Source organism: Lemur catta, chromosome 6, assembly GCF_020740605.2.
Source record: "Lemur catta isolate mLemCat1 chromosome 6, mLemCat1.pri, whole genome shotgun sequence".
Lineage (NCBI taxonomy): Eukaryota > Metazoa > Chordata > Mammalia > Primates > Lemuridae > Lemur > Lemur catta.
Genome location: NC_059133.1, coordinates 95,145,184 through 95,160,761, shown reverse-complemented (window position 1 = coordinate 95,160,761; position 15,578 = coordinate 95,145,184). Strand labels below are relative to the sequence as shown.

Here is a 15,578-nt window from a genome sequence, read left to right as displayed (position 1 = left end):
ACATCTGTCTGAGAAGTATACGTGAGATAGCACTGGCTGCCCCTGAACAGGGAAACTGGATGGCTGGAGGATATAGTTAGGAAAAGTTTCACTGCTTGCTCTTTTGTACAGTTTGAGTTGTGAATCTTGAGAATGTTTCACCTATTTAAGAAATGATTAAAAAATACATGAAATATAAATTTTTAAAAGTATATTCAATAGACAAGAAAAGTATAGTGAATGCTAATCAAGTTGAGCAGCCACATACTAGCTTCAGGAGAAAGGAGGAATTCTACAATTTACATGGGTGAGAGGAACAAAGATAACAAGCAAAGATATAATAATATCTGTCCACCACTACAAAACATCAAACATATGTACTATAACGTTTCCTTTTAAACACTGCAGTAGCAATAATTTTTTTTTTTAAAAAGCATTCAAAGTACCAGAAGCAGATTTAAAGGTTTGAGTAGCCCTAATTTAAAAATTTGCCATATTTTATTTCCTGGGCATCAAGTTTTTATAAGAATCTTTAAAATCATCCAAGGAAAATGAAATTAAGCACAGAGTTCAAACTTCTAAAGATTTTAAATTTTGTCTTCAATTTCCTCCTTCCAACTTCCACCAATACAATTTTCCATATGATTTTAATAATGACCCATATGCCATTAGAGTGATTAGGGATAGCAAATACTAAAAGTAAAATTTTTAAAAATTTGAGTTTTACCCACCATGTGATTCTTTCAACTTACTCCTGCGCTGGGTCCTAGCATAGAGTACCACCTGTTGGACCACTTCTAGTTGTTCTTCAATTCGGGGAAAGTGGAAGTCAGTACATTCTTGGCAAACTGTGGCAAAATCTGAGGGATCAAAAACATTTACAAACTTCCAAATGTAAAATATCAAATATTTAATATTTACTGATAGACAATGAGATCTAGTAGAAACAGAAAATAAAACTCACAAGTATGATTTCTTATACTTGTCCTTTCAATAATTATGCCTTAAGTTACAATATGGCCATTCTGTTTTGATCAGAAACTTAACCTCTCAATCACTCAAAAGAGTAAACAATTAACAGACAAGGAAATGTTAATATAATTCCAGGTCTTCTTTAAATAATATATACTTTGGTCATAATCCATCTCAAAATGTGCTACAAAATACAAGAAGGTTCTTATATTTATGAGGGGAATAAACTCTATTCAAGCTTCTTTCAAAAACAGCTATACATTTCAATACATTTTATATATTCAAGAATTCAAAAATAATTGTAGAAAGTGATTTGTACTATGAAGAAAGATAGAATTTTACCAGTACATTTAAGAGGTAGGTTACTTACGAAAAAAAAAAAAAGACAAATGGCTGAACTAAAATTCACCAAGCCAGGATCTGCTTCTAAATTGAAAAATACATTATATCGTGTTATTCTTTTTGTTTTACCTTGAAATAAGGATCCTATAAAAGCATTATTTACGGTATAAAAACATATTAAGAAAAATTAAGTATGAAGTACTCTAGCAATTCTGAAGATTGAAATAAACCTAAAGTAGCTATGGCTAGGTATGTTTGTTGTTGGTATACTTGAATACTGGGCTGATTAAATTTTTTTTCCGTTTTTCCATAATCGCCTTCTTTGTAAGAATGGTATCACAAGGAGAAATTTAACAACATAAATGTGTATGATATTAACTTACCTCTTTTAATACCACTATATGAATTAATTCGATTATCTACTAGTAAAACCAGGCCACAGAGAGATGTAGAATAAAGTGATAGTGCTGTTTGGAGGCGATGGAGTTTCACACCACTTCTATGATTTCTTTTATGCTTACAGAAATCCAGCATATCTGCTCTCAGCAATCTCAAATTATGCATGGTCTTCAACTGGGCTCCTGGGGGGTAGGCAACAGTCCCAGAAAGATACTTAAACAGCTGCACAAATCCAGTATAACAGCATGGAAATCTCTATGGCAAGAATCCAGATAAATCTGTGCTATAAAAAATAATTAAAAATTGGCCTTACAACTTCACATTTTAATAACTATTATAATTTAGTCTTTCAATATGCAAAAAATAAGCTAAGCAGAAAACTTATAGCCAACATACTACAGGCTTTCTCAGAGCAGGACATAATTTGGAATTAAAAATAACATGGTTATACTCCACTCATATATTAGGAATTTTTCCCTTACACCATAAAAAGTTCAGAAGTTATGAGAAATTATAACTGCAAAAAATTAATACACTTACCTAAGTGAATGGTAAAACTTTCTTCTAACTTTCTCTGTTCCTCATAAATCCTTCCAATTGCTTCTACAGATTCTCTGAACTGACTTGGCTGAACTTTAATTTCCTCACTGAAATTAATAAAATTATTGACATACTTTCTTTGTCTGTTCGTCAAAAACTTTTCTTAAAGGAAAGCAAGCTTTATAACAAAATAAGAGAAAACTGAGCAGCTGAGAGGAGTAAATAATTTATTCCTAAAATAATCCTTAATCCACGGTGACAAGTATACCATAAGCACCAACAGGTTCTACAATTCCCACTTGTTCTTTCATTTTCTCACAGTAAGCAATGCAGTTTATTTTTTTATTCATTACAATATCGATTAACGTATTATCATTTAATACTTCTTAGTGTCCTAAGGGACTGATTAAATGAAGTGATTAACTTATTGCTTTTAAAATAACTGTATATTAAAATATATAATACATCCTCTACCAAGGCTAGCTCTAGGCACAACTAGAAAATAGGTGAAGTGATAGCAATGACAATTAAAAGTTAAAAAGTCAAATAAAATTAATAATGTTTAAAACGATGAAGTTCATCCTGATGTGTATATATCCTCTATTTTTTTTTATAATTTCCTGTTTTTTGTTTTTTTTTTTTTTACCTCCAACATTCTCCTCCCACTAAACAACCGCTCTCTTTGCTCTGTTCTTATTTCCTGAAAAGGTTTCAATTCAAATCTCACAGTAAGCTGAAGATGATACAAGTCTACAACAGTCATCCACTTCACTGATGAAATTTTGCAGGTTAATCCCAACAGCCTCATTAGTCTTAATGACTGAGTTCATTAGTAAATATGGTAAATTTAAACTTACCAATAAGTTTATATTAATAAAAATCCTCATCTTAAGATTTTGAAAACTGTATGAGAACATTGTTCCCAACAATAATAAAAGCCAGATAATCTATAAAATCTCTGTTGGAGTCCAGCAGAGATTTGAGGTAACAAAGCAACCAAATAAACTGAATTCCAAAGTGTGACATGCCCTCCAAGGAGCAACAGGACACACAAAAAGTTTAAACTTCAGTAGAGCATGGCTGAAATAGGTTGCTGTCATACAAGGGGGTAAAAAGAAATCAGCTAAAATTTTAAAAGATTCTTAACGGCCAAGTGTGGGCTAGCATATCAATCTAAAATAGTTAGGAGCCACAGGCACATGCACTTGGTAGCTCTTTTCCACTGGCTTCCACCAGGTATTTCCAAGAAAAGACTGGGAGAAGAAGACAAGAGAGCCCTCTGGAGGGCATGGATAGAAATGCTGGGAATGTCCTATATTCAAGGCTTGCTCAAGACTGGAGCAGGACAAAGAACAGAGCTGGACAACAATTAGACAAAGTGCCTTTCCTCTAGCCCCCAAATATGAGCCTACCACCAAATAACGAGCAACAATAGTCTGTTGCTGGAAAGTAGAGCAACATCATAGAGAAAGATTCCACTTTGCGGCATAGGCATGCAAAGAAAGCTTAGGATGAAGCAGAGTGACAGAAAAAAACCCTCTAGAACCCCCAAGTCCCACAAAGTAGCATCAGCCTACTATTGCAGAAAATGAAGCCTGTGGTATACTGAAGGTATTGAAAGATGTAATAAAAATCAAACTTAGCTTGACTACTGATAGGATTTGCACAACCTTCCCATTCATTTCTGGACATAAATACTATTTACCTCAGTCTCTTTTGTACAATATCCACAATATCCAGCATTCAGTTAAAAAGAAGAAGAAGAAAGAATAAAGAAGAAGGAAGAAGAAATAGAAGAGATACCCAGAAAAGCAAAAAAACAAAAACTAACAAACAAAAAACAAACCCCCCCAAAACCCAACCTACGGTCAAGAGATAAAGCAATCAATAGAAACAGATTTAGCAATGACCCAGACATTGGGACTAAAAGTAGGGGATTTTCAAATAACTATGATCAATATCTTAAAAGATCTAGTGGAAGAGGTAGACAACACACAAGGACAGACAGATTTCAGTAAAGAGAGAAAACAAACGCAAATATGAGAAATCAAAACATATCAGATTGATGATCATAGATCAATTCATTTTATAATGCCACTATTACTCTGATACCAAAACCAAATGAAAGGACCTCGTGGCACAACGGTAGTGCGTCTGACTCCAAAACCAAATGAAGATATTAAAAGAAAAAAAAAACTACAGATTAACATACATATATATATATACATATACATGGTGGTGGATATGTCATATAGACACATGTGAAATAATATATCATGTAAAACCTAAAGCTATGAAACTTCTAGAAGAAAACATAGGAGAAAACCTTTGTGATTATGAATTAGGCAAAGATATCTTAGATAAGACAGGAAGCATTTAAAAATTGATAAACTGGCAGAGCACAGAGGGTTTTTATGGTAGTAAAACGACTCTGTATACTACAACAATGTTAGATTCATGCCACTATACATTTGTCCAAACCCATAGAATATATAATGGTAAGAGTGAACACTAATGTAAACTATAGACCTTGGATGATTATATGTGTCAATGTAGGTTCTCAATTGTAACAAATGTACCACCTTGCTGGGGGATGTTGATAATCGGGGAGTCTGGGGGTAAATCTCAGTACCTTCCTCTCAATTTGCTGTTAACCTAAAACTACTCTGAAAAAAAAAGTCTTTGATAAGAAAAATTGATAAACTGCACTCAATTAAAATGAAAAGCTTTGCTCTTTGAAGGACACTAATTAAGAAAATGAAAAGACAAGTCACAGACTGGGAGAAAATATTTGTAAAACACATATTTGATGATGGACTTTTATCCAGAATATATAAAGAACTCTCACAACTCAATAAGACAAAGGAGACATATGGATGGAAAACCAGTACACAAAAAAGTGTTCGACATAATTAGTCATCAGAGAAATTGCAAAGTAAAACTATAATGAGAGACCACTACAAAACCTACTAGAATGGTTAAATAGCAATACTAAGTGTTGATGAAGATGTGGAGCATCTGGAACCCTCATGCACTGGTGGTGGGAGTGCAAAATTGTACAGCCATTTTGGAAAATAGTCCATCAGTTTCCTGTGAAGTTAAACGAACACTTACCATATGACCCAGCAATCCCACTCCTAAGGGATGGGGATTGCATATTTATGCAAGAGAAATAAAAACATGTCTACACAAAGATATGTACATGAATGTTCATAGCAGCTTTATTTATAATTGCCCAAATTTGGAAATACTCCAAATGTCCACCGCCAAGTAAATGGATAAACATATGGAAAACAGAATACTACTGAGTAATAAAAGGGAAAGAACCACTGATACATAGAACTACATGAATGAATCTCAAAAGTATTATGCCAAGTGAAAGAAACAAGATACAAACTGCTACACACAGTTTGATTCCATTTACATAACATTCTGAAAAAGTCAAAACTACAGTGACAGAAATCACACAGGGTGACGGGGGCCAGCTAAGAGGAAATGGGATTAACTATGAAGGTATAAAAGGGAAATGCTGTATCTTGACAGCAGTGATGATTTTATGAATAGGTTTATCAAAATTCATCAAACTGTACATCTAAAACAGATGCATTTTACTTTATGTAATTTATCCCTCAATAGATCTGACTTTTAAAAAAGTAGAAATAAATAAATATAAATAAAATACCACTTTTATCAATCCCATATAGAGGTTCCATATAAAGTTGTGTTGAAAACATGTTTCTATTGCCCAAAGAAACATCTATAAAAAGGCAAGCAAACTAACAAAGTCACAACAAAAACATTCTTTCCTAGGAATATTTGGTTTTTAAAAGGAACAGCAACTAGAGGCCAATATTTATAGAATGGAAATAATCCTACAGATTGAATTTCTGAAACTATAGCAGCAAAGTGAGGAATAACTTGTACAGCAATGGGCTTTCTTAGCTTCCTTAAATCAGAGGGTTTCAACTTTTTTGACTATAATATACAGCACATATTTTACATTTTGGCTCAAAACACACACTTATAGAAAGCTTCGTACACGATACACTCTGTTATTTTCTCCTCATTCTATTCTATCCCATTGTTATTTTTAAAAGGTTGGTTGGAAAGTAAAGGATCTAGAATGGTCCCCGGGAGACTGTAACTAACAGTTTGGGGAAAACAGTAAGGCAAACGGAAGATTATAATATTTAGATATCAGGTACAAAGTGTAATGATAATCCATCCATCCTGTAAATATTTGCTGAGCATGTCTTATGCGCCAATGTCAAGAGCTAAACACTCAACAAGGAGCTGGGTATATAACATAAAAAAAAAAAAAAGACATGAGACTGACATTAAAATGCGATTTTTAAATGTTTACATTAATAGTATATACTAGCACAATCTAGAAATAGGATTATTATACTGTATTCAGTATATTTCCAATTGAATAGACTTTAGGATTTAAAAGAAGAAAGAAGTTTTCAAACATATACATACACAGCCAGGACATTACATAGGCACAGTCAAGCTCTAAGGCAATATGCCAAACACAATGTATTTAGGCTATGAGGCACCATACAAATTATGAATTATGAAAAATCCTCCATACTACTTATGTACCTTGAACATGCTTATATTACTGCACGTATCACTCTATACAATATTATTTTATTTACAGGTTGGTCTCTCTGAATATGAGATGCATGTGGACAGGTATCTTTTTTGTTTCTCTGCTTAGAGTATTTGGCATTCTGCCAATGTTTACTGACCTGAGCAGAAACCAATTTAAAGAAGTAAAAATAGTACCTAGGTATGTAGGTGTATGCACCTAAAAGATTTATAAAGCTAAATTTGTAGGGGAGAAATCACTATTTCAAACCAACCAATCACCTTCCACCCCCCAATAATCCACATAAAGCCTATAATGCAAAAGATGTTTAAAAAAAAGCATGAAATTACCTTGTATTTTCATTGGCAACTTAAAACAATATAGAAAAAAGGTTTAATTTTACAATAAATGTAAACTATCACTAACAATGGATTTTTACATGAGTAAGAACAACACATGGTTAATACCTGAGGGAGCTGTTGTTGGGGTTTTTTAGGTCTTGATGAAGTTTTATCACCCATTCCTGATACTCTTGCTTTTGGATGGCAGTTGATTGTTTTAATTCATGCGACCATTTATTCTCTAAGTCCTAAAACAGACAGTGAGTCAACTGGTTAAACTTTTTACAAAAAAATAAAAATAAATAAGTAAAAGAAAATGCAACTGCATAACTAAAAGTCATTGTATGTAAACTTACTTGCTGGGATTCAAAATGCTGAGCAGCCAGTGAATTTACATCTTGATCTGTCAGTGATTTTCCCAATTCTTGCATCACTTTATCCATTTCAATACCTTGCCTAAAACATAAATAAGCAAATGAGATATACTCATCAAACTTTCAAGATATATGACCCTTCAGATTCATTGAACAATTAAAGTAATCAAAAATCTAAGTTACCTTTCAACCATCAGGGCTAATATTTAAAAGCCCGGACTCTTTTTCTGCTGCAAATTTCCTCAAAGAAGATACTCTACAATTCCAGCTTAAATATATTTTCTATTTGTATATAAACTGAAGTGACTTCAACCTCTGAAAGTTAGTTTATATTATATCCAGAAGCTGCCAGTTAGAGTCTAAGAGTCAAATTATTATTGACAAGTCACAAAATTACCTTTACAGAAAAATGTAAAATACAGTCTTAAGATATGTTATAGTCTTATTACCTTCTTCATTTATCCAAAGAAATAATGTGCAGAAATTAAAAATGGTTTTCCCTACAGGAAAAGCTAATCAATAGTGTTAGAAGAATGGTTATTTATGGGGGAACAAGAGGTTGTGACTAAAAGGGCAAGAGGGAAGCTTTTGCAGTGCTGGAAATATTCTATTTATTGATCTGGGTGATGGTTACATAGGTGTGACTACTTTGTTAAAAAAAAAAAAACCTACAGTTTGTTGCCTTTTCTGTATGTATATTTTAATCAATAAGTTCATTTAAAAATTTCAAATTAAAAATTATCTTTTAATATAAATGTATGCAAAAAGTTTGTTCTAAAATATATTTCAAACTGGGAAAGACCAAAACATAGACATAAACTAAAAGAATTTCCCTATCATTCCAGTTACTTTAAGTAAATGCTCTTAAAAGTGAATTTATACTTATTTATAACAACTGATTTATATACTTATATATATAATCAACAAATCTCACTCATACAAGGTATACATATATACATTTCTATATATACCTTCTGGTATTAAATGTTCAACATCATTTAATCCCCACTTAATTATAACACAGGTAACCCCGTTAACTTTTTAATAACTAACTACTACAGGTCAGGTGACTTGTGCTTATGAGAATTTTATTTAGAAACAGAAATAACTGCTAAACATTTATAAATGCAGATATAAAATATATTAATATTTTACATTACACATGTTCCCTCTAGTGGATAAAAAGTATCATTACCATTTTTTAAAAAAATCTAGAATCCGGTTTGCTGAAAAAAGCTGATTTCTTGAGAAGAAAAAAAAGACAAATAATAATTCAACAAATAAAATTTTATGAACATTTATTTCACTCTAAATGTGTCTAACATACAAGTAGCTAATAATACAGTTAATGATGCAACACAGATTTTCTATGATTAAGATTATGGCCAGGCGCGGTGGCTCACGCCTGTAATCCTAGCACTCTGGGAGTCCGAGGCGGGTGGATCGCTCGAGGACAGGAGTTCGAGACCAGCCTGAGCAAGAGCGAGACCCCTGTCTCTACTAAAAATAGAAAGAAATTATATGGCCAACTAAAAATCTATATAGAAAAAATTAGCCGGGCATAGTGGCGCATGCCTGTAGTCCCAGCTACTTGGGAGCCTGAGGCAGTAGGATCGCTTAAGCCCAGGAGTCTGAGGTTGCTGTGAGCTAGGCTGACGCCACGGCACTCATTCTAGCCTGGGCAACAAAGTGAGACTCCGTCTCAAAAAAAAAAAAAAAAAAAAAAAAAAAAAGATTGAAGGAAATTTTATTATATTTCAGATGAGATACTAAATATAGACTGGCTCAGTATGTCAGGTGTGACAACTCTAGCAATTTTAATAGTACCTTGAAGACACTTAAAGAAACAAGATCATTACAACTTTAGTATTAATGCTGTGTTGAGAAGCTGTCTTTTAAAGCTGTAAAATGACATGGAAATGAAAGGAGAAATAAGAAAATGTGTCACATCTGCTCATGAATTGGATGAATAAATTAAGCATCAAAATTTTGGGTGAACTTCAACAGACACAGTAAATTTCAACTTACCTTAAGTCATACTGTTCACCTTTGCAATAAATATTACTTACCAGTGGAACATAGCTTATTTTTGTTTTTCAAGCTAATAGTCTGGACATATAAAAAATAATCTGTAACACTGTTTTTATTTATTTATTTTTTTTGAGACAGAGTGTCACTTTGTTGCCTGGGCTAGAGTGAGTGCCGTGGCGTCAGCCTCGCTCACAGCAACGTCAAACTCCTGGGCTTAAGCAATCCTACTGCCTCAGCCTCCCGAGTAGCTGGGACTACAGACATGTGCCACCATGCCCGGCTAATTTTTTCTATATATATTTTTAGTTGTCCAGATAGTTTATTTCTATTTTTAGTAGAGACGGGGTCTCGCTCAGGCTGGTCTCGAACTCCTGACCTCGAGCGATCCACCCGCCTCGGCCTCCCAGAGGGCTAGGATCACAGGTGTGAGCCACCGCGCCCGGCCTGTAACACTGTTTTTAAAATAGAAGAATTCAAGTATTATTTATATGCTTAGAAAGAAAAAAAGGCAAGGTTCCTTTAAGAAATTTGAGCAAAGAACATTTCAAACAATAAAATAAACCAAAACAAACCCCTACTAAAAAACTATTCCATGATAGAAAGAAAAAAGTATAAAGTACCAGTAAATGAAGATAATTAGTAAGTTAATTAAGCTTCCCAAAAGGTGAAGAACCATGTGGAACAGGAATCTTCTTCTGATTTAGGAAAACAAACAAACCAAAAAAAAAACAATTATAGGCTATTGGTGTCCAGATATGGAGTTTTCTGGGAGGTATAGAGAGTAGGCAGCAAAGTATGTTGCAATATAGAGTAGTTCAATAGCTGAATGAAAGTAGCTAAGACGCGAATTTATCAGTACACCAAACTAGGCAGAATAAGGGTAGTCCTAGAAACCTGAGAGCTAAGAACAGATTCAGAATGAATCGAAGGTTATATCATTTGAAGGCCTAGTAGAAAAAAATAAAAAAATAAAGTTCAACAGAAAGCAATTAATTAATATTAGGTAATCATATTTCTACATATTTAAAATCTAGTTCTGGGTTTTCTTCTTTTTGGAATACATTCACAATTTTATTGGCTACCTAATAAAGAACTAGAAAAAAATAAAATATTTGTCTTCCCCAGGAACGTAAGCTTTAACTATAAATATTTACCTGGTGGCAACTACCCAAACTGCAGATATACCATCTAGAAAGGAATAAACTTCCTCAATACAGTTGAGCAACAAACTCAAATGTATAAAGAGTGACAAAGGTTTCAAAACATCATGTTCTTCTTGATACAGAAACTGTTCTAATATTTTACAAGATATAAGAATAAATCGTCCAGAGGAATAGAATTGTTATGAAAACTTCAAATCTATGCAATATAATAAAAATGCCAGTTTGGTACACAGAAGAGAGTATATCCCCAGGAACAATTATTAAATCCATTTGTTTATTTTTTTTTAATTTTAAATTTTCTTAACTATGAAAACCCTCAAAAGAAAAGGTTATTGTCATCTTAACTACTCTTAATGTTTTCTAATGGGAAACTAATGAGAGCAAAGAGGAGCAAACCAGAACATTATTTTAAATTTACTCCTTTGGGACTATTAAATCAGTCATAAAAAACAAATGTGATCTGGTCCCAATATACTTTCACAAAGAAATTTTATATCAGCAATATTAAAAAAAATTATCTTAATGGCATGTATACCCAAAGTCTTAAATAAATGTTTTACAGGTAATAAATGTTATTAGATTCTGCTAAATTAAAATGGATTATTTAGAAGGAAGAATGTATCCTGCATTCATATCACAATTTATAGAATTATGAGGAAGCAGTCTAGAAAGCCATTTATTATTTTAAAATAAATAATGCTAAAAGTTTTTTACTTTGAAGAAAAAATAAATCATAAAAGCATTGTCTGTATACTGTGTTAAGTAACCTATACACAGTGAACTCACATCTAATTAAAATTTCTAAGAACAATACTAGTGTGATTATTTTTTCCTAATGGACATAAGCTTACAAAATGAACTGAATGAAAGAGACCATGGACTTAAAACGGGGCAATAAAGAGGTTCTGAATAAGGAGAAAGTATGGTACAATGGTTAATAGCTTTAGAGTCAAACTTCTTGGTTTCAAATTCCAGCTTGCCCTTGGACAAGTTACTTAACTTATTTAAGGAAAAGTTTCCTCATCTGTGAAATGGGGATAATAATAGTAGGGTTGTTGTGAAGATCAAATGAGATAGGATACCCAAAGGACTTTTGTACAGTGCCAGAAACAAAGGAAACCTTCAACAGAGGTAATCTATTCCTCTTACTAGAAATAAGAATATATAAGACCAACAGCATTTATTTAGGTAAATCACTTGAGAAATTCTATAAACCTATGAGGACCCTCCCAGTTGAAGTTACACATTTAAACATACAAGAAAATTAATTTCTTATATTTAAGAATTTTTTTCTATTTTATCCTTTAATTTTATACAAAATAAAAATAGGTCTGCAGGTCACTATATTTGACAATGTAACATTTAATTATAATACAAGAAATTTGAAATACCTCTCTCGTAATTTTTTCAGTTCTACATCTCTTTCACCGATCAGTTCTGAGATGCTGACAAAGTAATTATGTTCTAAATTAAGGAGAGTTTCAGAGGCAGGAGAATGGATTAGGTCGTGGTACACATCTGCAAAATCTTCATCCCAGCTAGGCTCTTCAGGCCTTGCATGCTCTAATGTGGTCTATAAGATGAACACATAGACATTCTTAAATCATAACATAGTATTTTTATTTAACACACTACTAGGAAAGTATGTATATTATCATTCCAATTTTTGTACATCAGACAAGAACAGAAAGACCTATTTATATATGTGTGTAGATGTATATGTGTGTGTGTATGCGTATGTTATATAGGATTGTCTGAATACAGAAAAAAATATGAAGAGATAAAAACTAAGTTGTTAATGAGTTACCTGGGGGCAGGGATAAAAGGGTTACTAATGTGGAGGAAGGGATAGAAGTGCTCACAATAAAAAAAAGGCATGTTATGATCCCACTTCTGTGAAATAACACACACACACACACACACACACACACATACACACACACAAAGGGATGATCCAGAAAAGGCTATGGTGGCTATTTCAGGATGGTGGGATTTTTGATGACCTTTACTTTCTTTATATTCTAACATACTGCATGATAAAATAATTTGCATACATTAATTATATAATTATAAAAACTTTTCATTAATAAAAATATAACACTAAAAAAAGTCATATAGGTTATCTATTTAGAAAATGTGGTTACCTGTACAGTGATGCATTGATCTTGAATACAGATGCATATCTGTATCAAGATTACATGTATAATTTTCTTATTTTGACCTTTTCTAGTGTTATACTTTTTTTAAATATAAGCATGCTCTTAAGTATGAAAATGGTAGCTATCAAACTGACAAAGGGACTGAGAAAACACTGATAGACAAGAGAAGCAGAAACATGGAGAGAGTCAAAATGAGGATCCTCGCAGCACACACAGATACATTCAGGGAAGGACAGATGCTCATTCCAGGGACAGCCACCTCAAAACATCAGACAGACACAGTGCTTTTATAAGTGAGGAAACATGCTGAAAAGTCCTTTGTTAAAGGTTACACAATTTAATGGCAAAAAATGGAAATAAAACAAAGAATTTGATTTTTTTTCCATTATTGATCTTTGCAAACAGATATCTGTAAAAAATGAACTATCTAAATTCTTCCCTTTTCTTACCAATGAAAATATTAAAAATTGTAATCTATGCTATAACTTAGAGTAATAAGTTACCTTAAAACAAATGACTACACCACAGAAACAGGTATCTTGAACTCGGCCAATCAACAGGTGAACTTTTCCACTTGTTCTCTTTCACATAGACATCAATCAGTTGTCATGTCAAGGAGGCAGGAGTTTAAGATCAGCTGAATCTAGAACTAGGATTTCATCTACTCTATGCCTCTGAAACCCAAAACAGCAGTCTGATAACTTCTCTGCATCTTTAGACCTGGCACTGTCCTAGGAATTATAACCAGCCCATGTGACTTAAACTTTGTTTAAAATTCACTTCAGGCTCAGGCTGAAATTTTGTAGGAAGGAGCGAGTGCAAGATCAGAGGGATCTGCTTGGCCACACATAACACCAGACATTTGGTAACTCCATTAACCAGATCACCTAACTACAATAATTTGCAGCATCAATTTTAAACTCAGCCGAGGGCAAGCCTTATGAACAGGGAGAAGCTACCTGTATGAGAAGCACTAAACAGGGTTTTCCTTGATCTAACTCGGATCATTCCTGCAGGAGAGATGCTACTGGAAGGAGAACTGTGACAGCTGAGAGGAACAGGGTCTGGAGGAAGGGCCTGCAAAGAGAAAACTATACAATGTTCACCTCTATCTTTAGGCATAAAGCCTGGCTTCTTTGAGGTTCAAACCATTCAGCATCCCTTATTTTTCATGACCACCAATATCTAACAACCTACCTATCTGTCACTTACCCTCATTCCTTTAAAGCTTTGGCACCAAGTTTACAGACTTCCTCTCTGCCCCACATCCTGTCATCAGCCTGGGTCACTTGGATGTCCATGTGGACAACTCATCCAAGGCCCTGCCTTCTTACTTCCCTAATTCCATATCTTTATTAAGTTCTCCACTCCATCTCAGCCACCCATTCAGTATCCACACTGGGAACGGCGTGCAACCTCTAACATTTAAACATTCTAGGCTCTGACCACAACCTCCAACCAAGATTTCTCACTCCCCATTTCCCAGGTAATTGATTCTTTAACCTCACCAGGATCTCCACTCCATTAACTCTTCTACTTTCTCATTTTTTATCAGCCATCAGCTGCCACCTAGCTTAACTTCCTCTCCTATGTAGCTTACATTCCATGGTCCAGGATTCACACACTGTCTTTGTCAACATCCTCAACTCCCTTTCTCTTACCCACCTAACAAAACCCTAATCTTATTCCTTTTCTCTATGTCTGCAGTCAGGCTGTAGAGAGCTGCAGCAGAAAAATCACAGAACTCCTAAGTTTACGGGGGAAGATCGGTGCCATCAATCTGGGACTTCAATGATGGCTGACAATCCTATCATTCCCTGCTCAGTTCTCCCCTTAAATACCTAATTATTTCATTACCGCTACCTCATTTAAATATAAGATCTGTCTTTCCTATTTCTCAGATAAATACAAAGCACTCAGAACAGAATATTCTTAATTTCCTGTTACCAAATTAGTAAAATTTTCTGAATTTATAACCGTCTCTGCTTCCCTTCTGCTACGATGGAAGAAGTATCTCTCTTCCCTGTCAAGATTAACTGTCCACTTGAGCTCTGGATTCTATTCCTCTTGTCCTCAACTCTACTATCTACCATCTTAAAAAAAAAAAAAAAAGCCAAAAACCTCTGACCCTTTGTTCCCATTTAGCAAGTGCCCCATCTTTCTCCTCTATATAATCAAACTTCTTGAGTTATTTATACTCATTCTTCCTACTTCCACACTCCCAGACATTCTTAAAGTCAATGAAATCTAGTTTTCACTACCATCAATCCACTGAAACTGACCTTGCCATAGGCAAGATTACTTGATAAACCCAATGGATGTTTGTGAATATTTTCTTTACATGTTATACTTGATGGCATCTTGGCATTCTATCACAGTTTAGCTGGTGGTGTTCTCCTTTCTTAGTAAATAAAATAATGATATGTGCTACAATTAATGGCATCTTACATTTTATGTAACAGGGCATATTATTTAAACAGAAAAATGACAATGTTATGTAACTATGCACCAACAATGAAGATAAGTGAGAGGACAAAAGTAAACCCAAGTTTTAAATGAGCTACTACTGCTGGTTTAGGGTTGCCAGATAAAATACAGGACACTTAGTTAAATTAGAATTTTGGATAAACAGCAAATACATTCTTAGTATAAATACATTTCATGTAATATGTTGGACACACTTA

General features: G+C 33.7%; 1 protein-coding gene across 1 annotated transcript in view; it reads right to left on the bottom strand.

The window, feature by feature from the left end:
• Positions 1 to 15,578, bottom strand: part of C6H12orf4 (chromosome 6 C12orf4 homolog) — a 36,827-nt gene that overhangs the window by 17,021 nt on the left and 4,228 nt on the right. Inside the window, exons 4-9 of the mRNA XM_045554559.1 lie at positions 12,127 to 12,308; positions 7,524 to 7,623; positions 7,294 to 7,415; positions 2,233 to 2,339; positions 1,677 to 1,874; positions 711 to 839 (exon numbers count right to left, since the gene is read on the bottom strand). Of these exons, the coding sequence (XP_045410515.1) occupies positions 711 to 839; positions 1,677 to 1,874; positions 2,233 to 2,339; positions 7,294 to 7,415; positions 7,524 to 7,623; positions 12,127 to 12,308 (838 nt within the window). The remainder of the gene's footprint in view (positions 1 to 710; positions 840 to 1,676; positions 1,875 to 2,232; positions 2,340 to 7,293; positions 7,416 to 7,523; positions 7,624 to 12,126; positions 12,309 to 15,578) is intronic.